Raw genomic sequence first — 18,140 nt, 5'->3', positions numbered from 1 at the left:
CGCATGCATGGGGGTTGGAAACTTAAAAGAACAAATGGTTTATGCGCTGCTGCCTCTATGCCTAAATATTTTTAAGCAGGGCATAATGAGGGCTATTCTACATCATGGGAATCATTACATTTAGAGCTTAGGACCGCCAATACGAGTTCTCATGGAATCGTAGACGGAAAGAGCCAAATTATCAGAGGGGATAGATCCGGAATGGCTCTTGATGTTACGCATATCAATCATTTCTGGTTTAATATCAGCAACGGTGGGAGTACCCATGAGTCGCATAACCATTTCAAGCTCATCCTTGAGAAGTTGAACGAGTTTGACCACACCGTCGACGCCATAGGAAGACATGGCGTACTGTAAGTAGGGTTTAGTGATGAGATAAAAGTGACTTGAGGCGAATAGAAGAGAGCTTTAAAACTTACCAGAGCTGGACGGCCAATACCGACACCTTTGGCGCCGAGAGCGATGGCCTTGAAGATATCAGTGCCTCTGCGAATACCACCATCGACGTAAACTTCAAAGTTCTTGTCCAATCCTTCAGCCTTGAGGGCTTCCATGACTTCAGGTAAGATCTCAATTCCAGAAGGAGCGAAATCCAGTTGGCGACCTCCGTGGTTGGACAAAACAATACCTTGACATCCATGACGGGCGGCAAGTACGGCATCCTCAGCAGTCTGTACACCCTTAAGCAGAATAGGCATCTTGGTAATCGATCTAAACCACTTGACGTCGTTCCAGTTCAACGAGGGATCAATGAAAGTACTGATGGCTCTAGCAGCACCTTGTGAGCGAGTAACCTTGGCCTTTGATTCAATCAATTGCTCCGGGTCATCGGCTGAGTACTTCTGACGCATATCTTTCTCGCGGCGACCTTCATTACAACAATGGCATCAGTAATTTCAATTTAGGGTTACTTTTTCAAAAATATTATCTCGAGACATACCTAGTTGTGGGGCATCAACAGTGATGAAAAGACCCTTGACGCCACTAGCTTCAGCATGTCGTACGAGCTTTTCAGTGATGGCGCGATCCTTGTTGACATACAATTGGAACCATTGGGTTTGGTTTTGAGCTCTAGCGCCAACCAGCTCGTTGAACGAACATGACGCCAGTGTGGGAATCATTTGAATAATATCTTGCTCGGCACTTGCCAAGGTCAAGACCTTTTCACCATCGGGGTGACCAAGCTTTCCAAGTGCAGTGGCGGTAATGTACAAAGGCATGGATGTCTTAGTGCCCAGCAAAGTAGTTGACATATCCACTTTCTCAACATCCACCATCACACGAGGCTTGAGCCAAAGTCGGTGAAAAGCATTGTGGTTCTCTCGCAAAGTGATCTCATCGTCAGCTCCAGATGAATAATAAGCCCAGGCTTCGGGTTTCAAGACGCTCTTTGCGACACCTGTCAACATGCAAATTTTTTAGTTACATGATAGAAGGGAAAGGGCTTATAAGCAAAAAATGATACTGACCTTCGAAATCAAATGAGTTGAGCATTTCTTCCAAGTTAGGCTTGTTCTCATGGGCAATTCTAGACTGCATTTGTTCCTCGGTTTCCACCTTTTCGGTTGCCTCCAATTCTTCTTCATTAATTTCTCCCATACATGCCTCGGCACTCAAGTATCGATCAATGATGTCCGGAGGATGGATTGGGTCAAATGCATCGGTGGCATCCTGGCCAGCGTATTTAAGGATAATTCTGGGACCACCAGGGTGCTCTGGAAGGAAGTTGGTCAAATCGTATACTTTTCCGTGAATGACGATCCACAAGTCGTCTGTCGACATGAGAATGTTAGCGTTAAGAAGGAAAAACTGGTAAGTCAATGAGAGCTATACTTACCCTTGGTATTATGCTTTGCTACCTCTTGTAATGTAAGTGTTTTCATAATAAATGGGGTTTGAATTTAGTTAGAGGAGGGTAAAAGGGGTAGAGTGTGAAGAACAAGTGAAAAGGCGGGGATGAATTTTTTATGTTTGCCTCCACGGAATCTCGAACCTAAATTGAAAGGTTTACGGATGTTCGGATATCATGAAACGTACCTGTTTTTCTTTCAAGTCTCTTCCCTCGAGAGAGGTTCTCACCGCACACAACATAAAATGCACTGAGGTACCATGCATCAGACATGATGTCTTGTGCTGGAAGCCAACAGGGGTTGAAAATCGTTACTTTCCATAAAAGTAGCAAGTACTAGGTTTAGGATGAAACTAGCAGCTGTGAAACAAAGTTTCCGGATCAATTCTACAACGATAACCATTTTATTCGACATTTGATATATTCATTTGACGTTATTGTCAAGGAAGCGACCAAACAACTCTTCCATAGATATCGAACAATATATCGCAGTGAGGTCATTAATGGACATGTATATAAAGGGAAGGGCGCGGTGTAATGGAATTTAGGGCATCAGTTGGCTTGTCAAGAATTCATCAGTGAGCTCTTCGTTATCGCGAATGTCAAAGCCCTTAACAAATTTTATCCAGTCAGTACGGCAACTGTGATCATCAAACGTCTTCCATCGCCATACTTACTCTTGTAACATCGATCTTCTCTTGGAGATAAGTTCTAGCAGTCGCATACTACCACACATCTCCGTTAACAATCAGATTTCGTTTTCTTAACCAAATTAAAGTATAACCTTACCAGCATGTGTAGTGACGGATTGACATCCTTTGGTGACCAATAGATGAACACTAGTGGAAAACTCTGACGTCCATCCTTGTGCTTGAGCTTTACCATAGTAGGGTTAAAGGATAAGCGACAATTCGAGAGCAAAGTATCAAATGGAAAAGTCAACCGCATACCTCATAGCTCAAAATGATGAATCGTGGGGCGTTTTCAGGTAATTCTAGACAGAAAAGTTCAATACACCAGCTTCTCCAACGGTTGCCTATCTCACACCTTCAATACCTTCCACCAGATCCTCTACGCTTATGTCGTCGTACTCTTCATCTTCAACAATTTTCAAGTTTTTCTTGTCCACTTTCACTAAAACGAAACACAGTTAAGCACTAGAACCCTATTCACCTTCAAAGCCATGACCAGCACTCACACACAAACGCAGCATTGCCCTGCGAGTACTTTTTGAATCGAAATTCCTTCAACTTCTGAACAAGCTCCTCATCTATATCACAAGTATTTCCACTCGACTAAATAACGTTAGTATTCAAAAAGCAGGACAAAGGTCAGTCTTTATACTGATCTAATCACCATTTTATTCTGCAAAACTTGGATCTTGGCGGGAATGAAGAGGAAAGCTGGAAGCGGACTTTGCGTCATACCCAGTTATGATTTATTGAAACGGATTTGGGAAAAAGAACGTTCACAAGTTGTGCGGTTAAATCAGACACTGCGATATCGGGATACACTATCTGAAGTTCCTCAAGAGACTTGTTTCCCAGTAGTATGTTGGTGAACGTGAGGGGAGGGAAGTGAATCTGATTTGATACTGGCTGTTGACGATCGGTTGGAAACCAGTCTTCAACTTTGCTCACATGGCCACCATCGATTTGTATCCTCACTCCCATGTATTTTTTCGTGTAATTATGTATATAAAGAACTCCATTGTAACAGCTCCACGACTTTGCATTGGCAAGACGGTCGTTCAGAACAGGAATGATATGCCGAATAAAATTAGCATAATTCGGTATCCGAACATACGTGGAGTAAGCTTCGTCAGGCAATGAAGTATAACTTCGGTTGCAACTAGGAAGGCTGTTGAAGAACGGATGCCATTCTGAAAAATGCCAGAAAATAGCGGTTAAGTTTTCACCGGATTTTTCATCGTAGCTGCGGCTACTGTACTGAACAATACCACGTAAAATGCTGTTGATAATAGTGGGCAGGTTGATATTAGGTTTAAATGCGATATGGAGCACACTTATAGCAGAGGAATCAGCATAATTGTGCATTATGAAATAACCTATAGCGTGACCATCGTCCTCGAACATGACCACCCGTCGCTGAAATGGACTCGCTGTCGAATTGATAGAGCCTTTGATCTGAGTTTCAAGGTATTCTCTACGCAGAGGTGCGTAGTTGCAGCTTTGCAAACTCAGCACCTGGTCGAAGTTTAGAATGATGTCCAAGTCTTCTAATGTTGCTGCGCGAAGGGTAGTCAATTCTTTCTCACCACTTTTGAGAGATGGAATTGAATTTAACCAAGTTTTTGACCGCTTTCCAATATCCAGTGCATATTCGTAATCAAATTGTCGGTAATAATATGGAATACCAACAATTGTCTGCATTAAGTCGCCTCGTAGGTCACTTGCTTCATGTACAGCATCCATTATACGAGGCATCAGGCCTTGATTTCGATATTCGCTGACCACGCCAACGAACTCCACTCTACCAATGGAAAAACCAATGCCATTATAAAGCTGCTTATCTTTCCACAAAGTGGTGAAGGCCACAATTTTGTCGTCTTTTGTATTTGTATCTGTTGCAAATACGGTATCTTCCGGAGTCATGAATGAGCTCTCGCCAAGAGCCCAGCGTTTGTACTGATCACGAACCAAATAGGTGACAAAATCGATTTTCTCGTCTGGAGGTTGAAATACTGGTTCCATTGCAGAGCATAGTCGATCGATGTCGTTCTTAGTAGACCACTGCAGTTTAATGCCGTTGTCGCGCGAAGTTGCCATAGAAGACCGATAATTTGATTAGTGTGAAGTTGGTACCTGCTTCGGTTTGGCTTGGCCCAGCTAACTGCGGTGTATCCTAATTTTCGAAATTTCATTTTCAAAGTCACACGCGGAATTTTTGTCTGCGATGAAGTCATTATATAAAAATCTTGACGGCCTTCAATATCCTTTTTCGCCTATTCCTTGCACAAGGAATCGCCATGGCATTAATATGAATATTTTTCCATTATTAAAACCTTGTCGCGAATTGCGTGTAGGGTATGAGCAAATCAGCGCTCTAAAGGAGTAATCCAGTCGAAACCCAGCGTCGGCTTTGAAAATCGTGCAGGGTTTGAGGCAGCTTTGTGACAAGTCTTTGGGAAATCTGACAAATCCGTGACACGTTTTTAACAAACATGAAGAAGATAAAAAGGATGCGTTCGGTCGACCAGAATTTTGATCACTTACTCAAATACCTACCATCATGTCTACATCTATATACCTTTCTGGCGCTACTGGATTCATCGGCGGAAGCGTGCTCACCGCACTTTTGGAAACCAAGAAGTATTCAATTACCGCGCTTGTTCGATCTGAAGAAAAGGCCAAGGCTATGAACGATATTGGTGTCAAGACCGTCATTGGTAGTTTGGATGACTTCGATATCATTGAAGAGCAGACTTACCGTGCTGATTTGGTCATCACGTCTGCTAACGTTGATCATCTCGGTGAAGCTAAGGCTGTTGTAGCAGGTCTCCGCCGCAAGCTCAAGGACACTGGCAAGAAGGCTTTGTTACTCCAGACATCTGGTACCTCCATCTTGAATGACGACTCAAACGGTCAATTCGAAGGAAAGGAAATCTACAGTGACGTGGATACTGAGAAGTTGAATGCCATTCCTGCCTCTAACCCTCATCGCCATGTGGATACTTATCTCATTGATAACTCTGCCGACTATGATCTGGCCATCATTGCTCCCCCATGCATTTATGGTGAAGGCACCGGACCCAAGGGTATCTCCAACCCCCAGTCTGTCCAAATTCCCACTGTCATTCGTCAAGGTCTCAAAAACGGTGCTATCCAACAAGTCGGACAAGGCAAGCACTGCTGGAGCAGCGTTCACGTCAAGGATCTTGCCGACATGTATCTCATCGTAGCAGAGCACTTGCTTGCTCATGATCTCAAGACTTTGGGTCGTGAAGGATACTTTTTCGCAGAGACTGGCGAGTTCAAGTGGGGTGATATGTACAACCACCTTGCCAAGTATCTGCATAAGATTGGTGCTCTCAAGACTGACCAAATTCAATCCGTCACCACGGACGACGAGTTCGTGAAGGCTTACGGTAACATCGAAGCAAAGGTGGGACTCAGCCAAAACTCTCGTTCTCGCGCAGAGAAAGGTCGCGCCTTGGGTTGGAAGCCAACCCACAAGTCTGAAGATGTCTTCACTGACGCTGAAAGGGAAGCTCGTCTGATTGCTAAACAGCTTGGATATATTCAATAAGTCATATCAAATAATTCTTTTTTCATCATATTGTAAAATCTTTGTGTGATAAACATTGAAAAAATAAAAAAGTTCACTGGTAAATGTACATGGTTTATTACTTTTGTAACAACATAGCTTTTACTTCTTTAAGAGGTTGAGTACGATCGACACGTAAGATGCTTCCAGTATCTGCAACCGCTATCGAACACCATTTGGGAGCCACCTCTGCTAAAAGCGTGATGTGTGCCTCTGCTTCAGATTCGGAAAGTGGGACTTTGTAACTTTCAGACAGCTTGCGAGAAACCTCACGAACGAACATCACATTCCTTTTTGCCGATGTGTACATGCTAATAAAAACTCAGGTTAGCATATTCAGATCGCAATGGATGGAATTGATTGGCTCGTGATTCGAATGTTGTTCACTTACTAGTAAATTGAGTCCACCATATCCGGAAGGCGACTTAACAATATGTTACGTTGTATCGTCTCAGGAGAAGGCTCGTACATTTCATCCTCTTGTTTTTTCTGCTGTTTGGCTCGAATTCTCTCTAAGAGTGAACTAGTGCGTGATTTAATGGTATCATTAGGTCCAGTTTCACTGGAGGCCTGTTGTGGGGCAGCCACAGTAACGTTACTAATGGAAATTGTAGCGCTGGTTTCCTGCTTCTTCGGCCCCAATTTCTTGTCTAGTTTGGCAAGGGTATCTGATATCTAAAAAGTAGTAAACGGATAAGTAAAAGTCTTGACGTATGTAAATCAGTCCTTTAAATAATAGTGTCACTAACCCTAGACTTCAATGTCCCCGTGCGTACATACTCGGCTGTATCTACAATCTTCGTTCGCAAAGTGGGTAACTCAGCTTCCGGAATATCAGGGACGGAATCCAATTTAAACAATGGATGCCAGTTCTTGAGTTTCCTTGTTCCATCATGGACTGCCTCCGGTTTTAACGATTTTAGAAAAGACTATCGAGTGAAAGAGTTAGCATACTTGATCAAGAGTAAAAGAACAAACTAGCTCGTGTGCTCACATCATGGCTTGCCGATACCAAATCGAGCAGCTTATTATGAAAGGATAGCTTTCGGTCCTCAATCTGGGCTGATGTTGCAATTTTGTTGGACTTGGAGGGTTGAGCTGACTGTGCTACCCGGGTTCGTTCTGCAGGCTGTTCATCATCCTCTGGAAATCCAATTAGGAGGGATTCAATCCTTTGACCTTCATGTAAAACTCGAACGGGTCGCATATTATAGGCATTCGGCTCTAAATGCTTGATCTGTGCGAGATGATTCAGGTCAAACGTTCTGCAAAGCGGTGGAAAAATGAATGGTTAACGAAGGTAGATGCACGAAAACTACAAAACGCAAAAGATACCAACCTTCGACTCATGTTCTCCACTGGCTTTCTAATCTTGTGAAAATGGCAAATGCTGTTTTGAGCTGTTGCGAACAAGATGGTATGATCCAGCGCATACTGTATTCTCTCCAGTGCTTCGTATTTATCAGGAAGTTTTAAGCCGCTGCGATCCTGTCGCAATCGATACATGAGATTAGTAAGACCAGGGTCGCTTTCGTTTTCTGTTTGAGGTTTTCGAAAGCGAACTGGTGATGCAGGCGAGGTTTGTATAAGGTTCGTGCTTCTAGTGGTCTTTGTCGGTGTGCGAGCCGGAGATATGGGTAGCTTTTGTTGAGGAATAGTTGGCGAAGACATGCGGTTGGACGGCGCATAGCTTGGCTCTTGATCACTTGTTTGTGATTTCGGGGTAAGTGGATCTTGGGTATTTTCTTGCACGTCCTCATCATCTTGAATTACTGTAGTTTCAGGCGATACCTTTCTGAACTTTGAATGGTGATTGAGGTCGTTGTTAACATCGTCGCGTTCCTCATCACTGGCTAAAGCGTGTTTTCTATCAATTGGCATGACACATTAGTACAGGCGGTCGCTTTCAATCATTGAAAGCAAAAGAAAAGGTTCGTACCGGTTTGAACTTTCGTCAGATATCAATTGTCCACTGTCGCCCCCACTGGGTGACGCCGTTGAAAGTATATCAGCTGAAGCATTTATCACCGTAGTAGGCGGCAAGACTGCATGCTTTTCTTCAGCATCCTTTGGGCTTATGGTAGTAACTTCCTCTCTCCTTCGAATAACATATTTATCCATTGCGGCAACGGCTGGTTTCTCATTCTGTTGCGGCAGAGATGCAATTGGTCGATCATTCGCATTGGCAGTCTATTAACGATGTTTAATGTGTAATTAGAGGCACATCGAGTTTCACTTCGGTAAAAAGATAGTGACAGTTACCTTTATATTGTTTTTTATATTGTTTTTCTTCTTAACTACTGCTTGTGTTATTCGCTCTGGTGTGGATTTGAAATGCTGTTTCTGGTCAATCTTTGGCGATTGCAGATCCGATTTGAGGCTACCCCCAGTCTCTGGTTTTTTCTTGAGACGTATATAGAAGTTAGATATAATCTTTATGTTGCTATAGCGTGAATATGCATACCCGCAGCCGATAACGCGTCGATAATGTGGATTCACCCTTAGCCATGAAGGTTTAATGATAGACAGAAGAAAGAAAATTTTGCTCATTGAAATGCTGCCAAATGCCGCCAGCGATCGGACCTGAAAATTGCTCGTAAGCCCAGCAATATGCGTACTTCACATCAAAGGCAATTGAAAGAGTATTTATATTTTAAAACCCTTTATATATTACGATTCTTTTTCAGAACATTATAAATGCATTATAGACTATGTTGAATGAGAATAGCATTTGACAATTGCAGATTACTTTCTCGAAGTTTGATATGTAATGTTTGCAGCTATGCGTACACTGACTTATCGACTAGAAATATGATCCAGGATGTAGCCATGACCAAAGAAAAGGCATGTGTATGTGAGGTATAACTTATACTAACTCAACATTGATTATGACACAACTGATGAATGGGTACAATAGATCACTACCCAGGACAAATGTAATATATATTTGGTAATTTTATTTAGACGTAAACTAATAGATCACCTTCAATTAGAAATTGATACATAGCTTAAACGACTAGAAATGCAACTGTGATAACATTCAAGTGTTTTGGTATCAATTGCTGTTAATGTGAGATTTTTTTGGGAAGAAGTGGACCAAGAAGGTCCCTAATGCGACTCATTCGTAAGCTTGGGCACTCAAACACTTGATGTCTTCCATATCAAGTTAAAAATACCAACATTCACTATTGAGTATATCGAAACGATGCGTTTCTTTCCAAGAGAAATTCTCATATTAATGAGCAGCACTTGGCTAATGTTAAATCCTTCTTTGTCTGCAAAATTGGAATATTGCTTCGTTGATCAGGATATTATTACAGCTCTTACTCAATAAACCGACATAAGATCATTTACACATTATTAACTCATGGATCGAACAATATTTAGGAAGTATTAACGTCAAGAAAGTTCTCAGATACATACTATTCTCATATTTACAGGGATAACTGATCATGATTCACAGTCCATAATGTGGATTCCCAGTCTTTAAAGCTAACGTCAACGCTATCAAAATACGGCTGCTACAGAGGGCAGTTGGAGTATCAAAAGACGTTTTTTGACAGATACAAATACTATAGAAATACCCGTTATGCAATAGAAAAAAAAAAAGCTATTTATGCTTACTTTTGGTAGGTACTTCTACGACTTCAGTAACTTTTATTTGACCTGTCCAGATCCGGCTTACATGCTCTGTCTCATCGATCACCGATGATAGAATTTTTGAATGCGTGAACCAATTTTCAATCAGAAGAGGTAATAGATGCAGTTCAGTGTATCATTTTCTACAGACATCGAGACTTGCTTTCCCATCTGCTTTTTTTTTTATCAATTTCATCCAATATCCAACGGGCTTGATCAGCCATATTGGAAGCTTCGAATTTTTTAACAAGCGCCTTGTGATTGGCTAATTTGCAGGTAGCTCTCAAGGAAACGTACAGCGGTTGCTCGCGCGTGTTTCTGATTTCTTCTTGCTGACAACTTAGATGAACAGCGAATTTGACGATGTAAGTACACATTTTGGCTAAATTCCGGTACTCTGTACTAGAAAACATTTTAGAAACACTGCATCCGTGTCATCATCTAATTTACCTTGACATTTACTCAGGTACTGACCAACCAACCGGTTGTCATTGACAATGTAAGTAACACGAAAATACAATGCAACTTTGGATAAACAAATAAGACGAATATGTGCCACTGTACCCTTCTCGACGCTTTCATATCGACTATAAACTATTGCAACTTGCGAGATTCTATTCGACATCCCCCACTTTTCTTCGTTTTCATGCAACTCCGATATCTAACACATTGCCTCCTGTAATAACAGGGCTCTGGCGTGATCAAGGCTGGATTTGCTGGAGAAGAGCAACCAAAATGTTTTTTCCCATCTTTGTAAGTGCATCTGAAGGCAATTTCCAAGCATACGGTCGGTGTTCATGGTCTCCTAATGCAATGATTCCATACCAGTGTTGGTCGCCCGAAACATGTTCGCATAATGGCAGGTGCGGTCGAAGGAGATGTGTTCATTGGCAGAAGAGCTCAGGAACTTCGCGGCTTGCTCAAGATTAGATACCCCATTGAGCATGGTATTGTCACCGACTGGGAAGATATGGAGAGGATATGGCAATATATTTATACCGACGAGCTGAAGACTCTCTCTGAAGAGGTAGAGTTCGAGCTTCTTCACATCCGGCATATTCACGATTCCCATTACTAAATTTGTATCCTATTTCAATAGCATCCTGTTTTACTTACCGAGGCACCACTCAATCCTCGCCAAAACAGAGATACTGCCGCACAGATCTTCTTCGAAACCTTCAATGTTCCTGCTCTGTTCACTTCCGTTCAAGCTGTATTGAGTTTGTAAGTTCATGTTTTCGGAATGGGGCGGCGCTGCACTGAGATGACACTAGCAGTTTTCTAATCTACTATGCTACAGATACTCGTCTGGTAGAACCACTGGTATAGTTTTAGATTCAGGTGATGGAGTTACGCACTCTGTGCCTGTGTATGAAGGATTTGCTATCCCCCACGCCATTCGACGAATTGATATTGCTGGAAGGTAAGCCTCGTTGACATCACCAATTTTAAGTGACATTTACTCATGAATTCAATCGATCAGAGATGTGACTGAATACCTCCAATTGCTGTTGCGCAAATCTGGGTACAACTTCCATACTACTGCCGAAAAGGAGGTGGTACGCATCATCAAAGAGAAGACGTGTTATATCCCAGTCAATCCTGTCAAGGAAGAGAAGGAAACCAGTGGAAAAACCGATGACTTCATGCTTCCTGATGGTAACATCATAAAAGTAAGTTCGTGACCCATGAGAACCTAACTTGATATCCACTCATATTAACTTTTTTTGTCAACCACTTAGTTGGGAGCAGAGCGATTCCGCGCACCTGAAATTCTTTTCCAACCTGAATTGATCGGCCAAGAATACATGGGTATCCACCAAGTCATTGTTGATTCCATCAACCGCGCAGATCTTGATCTTAGAAAGTCTCTATACTCCAACGTCGTCTTATCCGGTGGTTCAACACTTTGCAGAGGATTTGGAGAACGACTCCTTTCAGAGGTGAAGAAGTTGGCCTTGAAAGATATCAAGATCAAAATATATGCTCCTCCGGAACGCAAGTACAGCACATGGATCGGAGGATCCATTCTGGCATCACTTAGTACTTTCAAGAAGGTAATGTTTTGGCCGGTGAAAAAGTTTGCTCGAGGTTTTCTTTATTAAAACTTGATGTTTGCCATAGATGTGGGTCTCGGCTGAGGAATATTCTGAAGATCCTGATATTATACACAAGAAGACTTTTTAAAAAAAAGCCGTAGCCCTCGGCGACCGATTTGGCGGATAGGTATAGGGTATTTTAGGATCACCAGTACTGTGCCGTAGATATACCACTTTATTCATTTTTTACTTCCATCTTCTATTCTGTAACTGTCGTTTATCTTGATGTCACAGTATGTCTTTTTTTTTTTTCTTTCTCTCTCAAATTTTTTAATATGGAACATCGGTTTCTTCATACAATGTATAATCAATTGTCCTTATATCATTTGACATGCTGCTGTCATTATGTAACAGCTGGATCAATAAATCTATTGTGTGCTAGACGAGAGTACAAACGACCATAGATTATTCACCCATTGCGAACAAAACTTGTACTAATCCATTTCTATTAGAGACGACGACAATTTATTAATACAAGGGTAATAGCTAGCTACATTGAATTATTGGGGGTCCTTCTTGCGCTCTTTGACTTGTTTGAAACACAAGTATTGGACTACAGTACTTTTTCGGCTATCCACTAGTAGCTTCTTCACGCTACTCAGTTCGTTTTGGAGGTTTCCAGCATGTTGCTGTTGTGGGTCATATGCTTGCTCAATGGTTTGGTATATTTGTTGTAGTATTTCAGATGCTTGCGACGTCACGTATTGCGAAAGCGTTTGGTGCATGAATTCAATTTCTAAGGTAGCCTGCAGCATGCCTCCCATACCGAACCGTTCTACTTGTCTAAAGCTCTCCAGACAGTCACCAGCCATGTTCTCCAACAGAGATGATAGCGCTCGGTACACAAGCGATTTGGAAACGCCGGTGACTTGGGAATGTACCATGACCATAGACATGAGCGCTTCATACACGAACGGATGAACTTCGGTAGGTTTCGAAATGTTATACCAATCAATGCCACCTTTGAGAATACCGTTGGTAATGATTTCGTTGATGACAGCAGACTTGCGCTTGATGTAATCCTCAAATAAAATGCCGTCCAGCTGATCCACAACATCAATAAGGGTCTTTAACTCATCTTCCATACTGCAGTTGTATGCAGCTTCGAACAATCCCAAAAGTTTTCGAATAATATGTGATTTCAAGCGAGAAAGATTGCTGACTGTGAGAAGAATACGTACGTCCTAGTGAAATTAAATGAAGATGAGCAAGGTGTGACCCTTGTAATGAACAAGCGTCTTTACGAGTGCAAGTCTTACCATAGAATGAACATCAATATTTCCTCTCTTTCTCGTCAAATTGAGTTCTTCTTCTTCACCCTGAAGTGGCGTGTAATCAGAGAATGCCAAATGGACCAGTCCATCCAAGAAGGAGTACATTGACTCCAGGAAGGTATCGCGTATTATTTTGAGGAATTCCTTTGTGATTTCATGCCTCTGTTAAGACGAAGTTTAAGTGTTAGTATCTGCATGCTAGAAACATGACTTTTTGAGTAAAACATACTTGATTGTCCGTCACTGCACTAAGACTACTGATCTTGTACGCGGATCTTGAACAATACTTGTGGTATTCGTAAAAGTGTCGAAGGAGATTAGTGTACTCGGAAATCTCGTTATCCAAAGCCCAGTCCTCCAAAAGATAGAATGTTTTGGCATCTTCAAGCAAAATACTCATTAATATTCTACAACACTCGTAATAAAGTCATCTCAAACCTACCTCGAGCCCAGCATTTGCAGATGCATTCGACAAACTTCCAGCGGGTTTGTTCCATCAATTCAGTCAGTCCCGAGAACGCTTCGCCTGCCAAATTAATGAGGTTGATATCATTCACGCAGTTTGCCAATTCTCCAATGATGCGCGTGAGGTAGTCAGATACGTGAACAGAATTGGCATTTTTGGGTAAAAACTTTGGTAATGGGATGGAAGAAAGATCAGTTGCGGCGTTGGACATTGCAGGACGGCCGGCATCCAACTCAAAGTAGTTGGATAACAGTTTAGCGTAAAGATTGACAATTTCCTTAGCCATGACCTGGCACTGATCGACTTTGCCTAAATCGACACCTTGTCGCTTTCGTCTTGTGCTTGCCGTAGCCTTCTGGGTATCCTAAACGATGAAAGGAGTGAATAAGCTTGACCCGCTCATAGGTTACGATAATGCAACTTACTTTGGCAGCAAATTTTCCTTCTATAAACGACGTTGATAGTTTCCAAAAGTCAGGGAGACATCGAAGCAACAGATTAGAGGTCGTCTTGACAAGGTCAAGTATAGCTCGCCATGCTTTCAGCTCTGGGTCACTTTCAGCGCCGAAATCAGAGTCTCTCAAGTGAATATGAGATGTTGCATTCTTCAATGACAAGCTACGAGCGACATCCGATTCTTCACCGTATATATTGGCCTTCCACACATCAACCTTTCGAACAGATTCATTAAAGGTGTTTGTCAATTGCGTTGTAATCCATTTATACTGGCTGTTCAGATAAAACCATGCTGGATCCTCTGTGGTGTCCAAATCGAAAATATAGCTGTTGACAAGCCTTGTTAGAATAGCCTACATGCACAATCATCAATGAGTAATCGCCACTTACTTGATGGTCTTCTCTTGTTCTTCTATAGGTTGCCAAGGATCTTCCAGCATTTTGAACAAAATACCACGTAGCTCCACGACAATCTTATCCACTTCCACCCAAACTTTGTCAAACACTTTGCGATGAAGATCTGTCAGACCAGAGTCCTTTTCTACATCCGTAATGTTGATACCAATATCGGTAGCATCGTTATGGGAAACGCTTTCTCCTTTTAGCGTTTGATACAGGTATTTTCCCTTTTTATAGTCCCTGATAGCAGTTTCGTATTTTCCCTACGCGAAACATCCATCAACGGCGTCAGTCTCATGTGCTTAATTTCACAACGTATGAAGGATAAAATAGTCGCGTACCTGCTTTATCGATTCAAGTAGCCCACTAGGAAGACTAAAGAAGAACTTGTAACGTTCCAAAATATTCAAGGTAGTGCGTACTTTTTCAGCTTTGCCTCGGCGTTCAACAATGGGTCCATAGATTTTCTCCGCCTGGGCATTCACATCTAGAGGCAGGTGGTGTTAGGAATTTGGGATGTAAATAAATATAAAGTCTCTATCCCAAACGTTACCTATTAGATAGCCATGCAATTTCTTGGTGCCGTATTCTTCTTGCTCGTTTAAATTCTTCGACCTCATCTCATCGTGGATATGATCGATTGTATTCTTTGCACTCACAAAGCGATCGAAGTTAGAGTGTACGAGAGATTTGAGTGCGTCCGAGCGTTGGTCGATAGTGACGTTCAGTCTCTGGAGTCCAACGACTAGATCCTCATAAGAGGTATCCTTGTGCACCTGCAGCAGGAAACTTCGGGGATTGAAAGATTTGTTGGATGTGATCAACGATGAGCCTTTGAAGAAGAGAGTTCGTAAACTTTCATGTTACAGAATTTCATTTCTCTACAATGTCTCAAAACGTACGCTCTTTAATCTCCATAAAGTTCACATTCCGTGCGATGCTTTGACGGTTTGTTCTAGCATCAAAGCAGGTCAGTTAAAGCGAACCGAGGACCAAACGGTATCTCTTCATAGCAATTTTCGAAAGACAAAGTAAGCTTACCCACTGAAGATTGACTTCCTGATACCAAGAGGATCAGTATCATCTTGTACCTGCAAATCGTTCTCGTCAACATAATCGTGGTGTGGATTAGGGCCGGATTCGACCGACCGCGAAAGATGCTTGTTGGCGGATCCAAGGTGGGAAGTGGGGCGACTTCCATACACTTCGTCAATCCATTCTTCGGGCTCTAGGGTATCAATGTTGTAAAACCGAAGAATTGCAGCTTCCTCTGCAAAAAATTCCGGTGTAGCAAGATTGTCTGCCATGCTGGGTTCAAGAGAGAAGACGTGCGGGATGCGGACTTTTAAAACTAGACTTGCAAAGTCCTTTACTTTCTGAATTTAGCTTTCTTGCATGAACGCTGCGCTACTAGCCAGGGAGAATGGCATAGGACGCCCTCAAACCCTTCGTCGGGCAGAAATGACGAAGAGAATGTATGAACTTGAATTGAGTCAATTCAAAGAAGTGGCTCGTGGACACCATGGTAAGCACTAAAATGGTGAATCGTGAATGGAGCGCAGCTGCAAATATTGGTTGGACGTAACATACATATCGTTAACCACGACCTGCCTAAACGACAGCTCCAATCAACTGGATTGAAATAGATAGAGTGGAAAAGAAATAGTAAGTCGCCCGTAATAAAGTTCTGTGGTTGCTTTGCACCTTTCCTCATGCACCATTGAATGAAATAGCCTTCTTTCAGCTGGAGCTGATAGCCAAATACACATATACGACATAGAAGAACCTGTACATACAAAGTTGTGGAAGATACCTTCCATTGCAAGAGTTGAAAAGTAAGCAGGTTCAAATTGGATATATGGAAGCTTGCCCGTACTGAAGCTTGACATCTTGTCATCAGAAAAAATCGTCAAAAATTTGGCGTTTCTTCAGTTGCCTGGTATCCCTTCGATACCGGCATGTTCATAAGCTCATCATTTGATAATACTGTGAATGTTTGGGATACTAACACCATGACGGTAGGTCTCGTTTTGTAAAGATCGTATATGCTTGCGACTGACATAACACTTCTCCGCGATAGCCGGCATGTACATTTGATTTGGAAGAAAAAGTGTTCTCGCAGGCCATATCACCTATTGCATATCATAGCTTGGTTGCCGGTATGCGTTGTTTCTGTATTACTTTATTGTTCGACTTTTGTAATTTTTTACTGAATACCGAAACATCATGATAGGAGCGTCAGCAGATCCACGAGTGCGGCTTTGTGATTTGCGCTCCGGTGCGTTTACGCATTCACTTACGGGACATAATGGGAGTGTCATGGCAGTACAATGGTCAACAAGATACGAGCACATGCTGGTGACAGGCGGGTATGGCAATTGATATGCCTTAAATAGCCCTGGGTGTTGAAGACAACATGTCTAACCTACTTTTTTGCGAGTGTAGTACGGATTGTACAATTCGAGTTTGGGATATACGAAAAGCGGCAGCTTGCATCATGTCCCTAGATCAATATAACACAGAAGATGCTGATCCTTTGTCATCAACTAATCAAGCCCACAATCGACCCATCAATGGACTAGCCTTCTCTTCGGATGGTTTACACATCATCTCGTTGGGTATGGACGAAAAGATAAGACTGTGGGATGCATATACGGGCCAAAACACCTTGGTCAACTATGGCCCTCATTTACGAAATCGATCGAGAACCACCATAAAACCACTCATTGTCGATAACGGTATTTGGCCCCCATTGATATTTATTCCCAGCGACGATCATCAGGTGTTAGCCTTCGATATGCTTGATGGAAGCTTAGTCAAGCGGCTGCGTGGTTCCTATGGCAGAGTCACATCGGTAGATAAGCGACCAGGAAGAGAGGTAATGTCCACGTTTTTAGGTTCATGGCTGTGAAACAATGGTGAATGTTGACGGATGTCCTGATATAGGAGCTGTATAGCGCTTCTAAAGATCAAGAAATTCTAGTCTGGGAAGCGCCACGAAAAGATTCAGAGCTAATAGATAGGCGGCCAGAGGTGAGTAAAGGTCTTGCCAAGGGCCATACGGAGCTGCTTTAAAACTAACACTGTGGCTTCCAACAGGCTGAAATGGATGCATGGAGTAGTGACGAAGACGAATAGGACAGATATTAGTGCGCGCACTGGAAATGCTTGTAAATTCACCGCCAGACACTTGATCTGTTTCATGAAAAGCCAGGAGAGCTACCAAAACAGAAAACATTTGGAGGTATCCAATTAAATTAAATAATAAAGTAATGACAAATCATTAAAGCTATTTTCGATCAAAGGGGATGAAGCCTTTACCAGGAAGGCACAGTTACTCCTGACAGTTCTTGGCTGGCTGATTTGACCTTGCGCCACATCCGATGCGCCAAAAATTTTGTGTATATTTTTTAAATATACAGCTTTGTTTCATGCTATGTAAAAGCACTGCTTCTATTAGCCATGGCAGTGGTGCTATCACAGTGTATGAGTGGTTCGGGAGAACATTCAGACGAGACGCTTTGTGAACGCAAGAACCAAGGACAAGAAAAAAAATTTCTGTATTTGGGCAGGAAAACAAACATGTTGGAAAGGGTGCACATTTGAGAAAGTACATATAAAAGAGGAGACCTTTGAGCGAGGCCCGGCACTACGGAAAGCCATTTCATACT

The 18,140-nt window shown here is 42.3% G+C and overlaps 8 protein-coding genes across 8 annotated transcripts; 3 read left to right on the top strand and 5 right to left on the bottom strand.

Annotated features, from left to right (window-relative positions):
- Positions 1–1,954, bottom strand: K450DRAFT_258677 (uncharacterized protein). The gene is made up of 5 exons (XM_051591887.1): positions 1,838–1,954; positions 1,470–1,772; positions 941–1,399; positions 420–868; positions 1–351 (listed from the first exon to the last, which is right to left on the bottom strand). The coding sequence occupies exons 1-5, from the start codon at positions 1,881–1,883 to the stop codon at positions 121–123; spliced, it is 1,488 nt and encodes a 495-aa protein (XP_051441061.1). The 5' UTR covers positions 1,884–1,954; the 3' UTR covers positions 1–120.
- Positions 1,955–2,195: 241 nt separating this feature from the next.
- Positions 2,196–3,208, bottom strand: K450DRAFT_258674 (uncharacterized protein; the record flags this gene model as incomplete). The annotated part of the gene is made up of 6 exons (XM_051591886.1): positions 2,196–2,574; positions 2,639–2,725; positions 2,800–2,843; positions 2,906–2,983; positions 3,048–3,144; positions 3,206–3,208. The coding sequence occupies 6 exons, from the start codon at positions 3,206–3,208 to the stop codon at positions 2,500–2,502; spliced, it is 384 nt and encodes a 127-aa protein (XP_051441060.1). The 3' UTR covers positions 2,196–2,499.
- K450DRAFT_258669 (uncharacterized protein) lies at positions 3,004–4,666 on the bottom strand. Its single transcript, XM_051591885.1, has 2 exons — positions 3,206–4,666; positions 3,004–3,144 (listed from the first exon to the last, which is right to left on the bottom strand). The coding sequence occupies exon 1, from the start codon at positions 4,636–4,638 to the stop codon at positions 3,271–3,273; it is 1,368 nt and encodes a 455-aa protein (XP_051441059.1). The 5' UTR covers positions 4,639–4,666; the 3' UTR covers positions 3,004–3,144; positions 3,206–3,270.
- Positions 4,667–4,829: 163 nt separating this feature from the next.
- K450DRAFT_258668 (uncharacterized protein) lies at positions 4,830–6,478 on the top strand. Its single transcript, XM_051591884.1, has one exon. The coding sequence runs from the start codon at positions 5,102–5,104 to the stop codon at positions 6,116–6,118; it is 1,017 nt and encodes a 338-aa protein (XP_051441058.1). The 5' UTR covers positions 4,830–5,101; the 3' UTR covers positions 6,119–6,478.
- Positions 6,479–7,278: 800 nt separating this feature from the next.
- K450DRAFT_258664 (uncharacterized protein) lies at positions 7,279–8,654 on the bottom strand. Its single transcript, XM_051591883.1, has 4 exons — positions 8,601–8,654; positions 8,399–8,539; positions 8,076–8,326; positions 7,279–8,003 (listed from the first exon to the last, which is right to left on the bottom strand). The coding sequence occupies exons 1-4, from the start codon at positions 8,643–8,645 to the stop codon at positions 7,388–7,390; spliced, it is 1,053 nt and encodes a 350-aa protein (XP_051441057.1). The 5' UTR covers positions 8,646–8,654; the 3' UTR covers positions 7,279–7,387.
- A 1,310-nt stretch (positions 8,655–9,964) lies between these two features.
- K450DRAFT_258658 (uncharacterized protein) lies at positions 9,965–12,273 on the top strand. Its single transcript, XM_051591882.1, has 9 exons — positions 9,965–10,140; positions 10,242–10,274; positions 10,464–10,528; positions 10,604–10,802; positions 10,875–10,999; positions 11,076–11,198; positions 11,259–11,448; positions 11,518–11,832; positions 11,900–12,273. The coding sequence occupies exons 1-9, from the start codon at positions 10,120–10,122 to the stop codon at positions 11,960–11,962; spliced, it is 1,134 nt and encodes a 377-aa protein (XP_051441056.1). The 5' UTR covers positions 9,965–10,119; the 3' UTR covers positions 11,963–12,273.
- Positions 12,274–12,299: 26 nt separating this feature from the next.
- K450DRAFT_258652 (uncharacterized protein) lies at positions 12,300–15,824 on the bottom strand. The gene is made up of 10 exons (XM_051591881.1): positions 15,511–15,824; positions 15,372–15,424; positions 15,023–15,301; positions 14,811–14,956; positions 14,461–14,732; positions 14,040–14,397; positions 13,591–13,978; positions 13,378–13,529; positions 13,134–13,310; positions 12,300–13,058 (listed from the first exon to the last, which is right to left on the bottom strand). Exons 1-10 carry the CDS (start codon positions 15,774–15,776, stop codon positions 12,375–12,377), a joined length of 2,775 nt encoding a protein of 924 aa, XP_051441055.1. The 5' UTR covers positions 15,777–15,824; the 3' UTR covers positions 12,300–12,374.
- Positions 15,825–15,877: 53 nt separating this feature from the next.
- On the top strand, positions 15,878–17,845 carry K450DRAFT_258644 (uncharacterized protein). The gene is made up of 9 exons (XM_051591880.1): positions 15,878–15,994; positions 16,092–16,134; positions 16,203–16,304; positions 16,370–16,487; positions 16,550–16,628; positions 16,703–16,838; positions 16,915–17,347; positions 17,416–17,502; positions 17,569–17,845. The coding sequence occupies exons 1-9, from the start codon at positions 15,931–15,933 to the stop codon at positions 17,605–17,607; spliced, it is 1,101 nt and encodes a 366-aa protein (XP_051441054.1). The 5' UTR covers positions 15,878–15,930; the 3' UTR covers positions 17,608–17,845.
- The last annotated feature ends 295 nt before the right edge of the window (positions 17,846–18,140 follow it).

Source organism: Umbelopsis ramanniana (assembly GCF_025399195.1).
Source record: "Umbelopsis ramanniana AG unplaced genomic scaffold K450scaffold_72, whole genome shotgun sequence".
NCBI lineage: Eukaryota > Fungi > Mucoromycota > Umbelopsidomycetes > Umbelopsidales > Umbelopsidaceae > Umbelopsis > Umbelopsis ramanniana.
The sequence above is the reverse complement of the archived record's forward strand: the minus strand, read 5'-3'. Positions and strand labels throughout refer to the sequence as shown.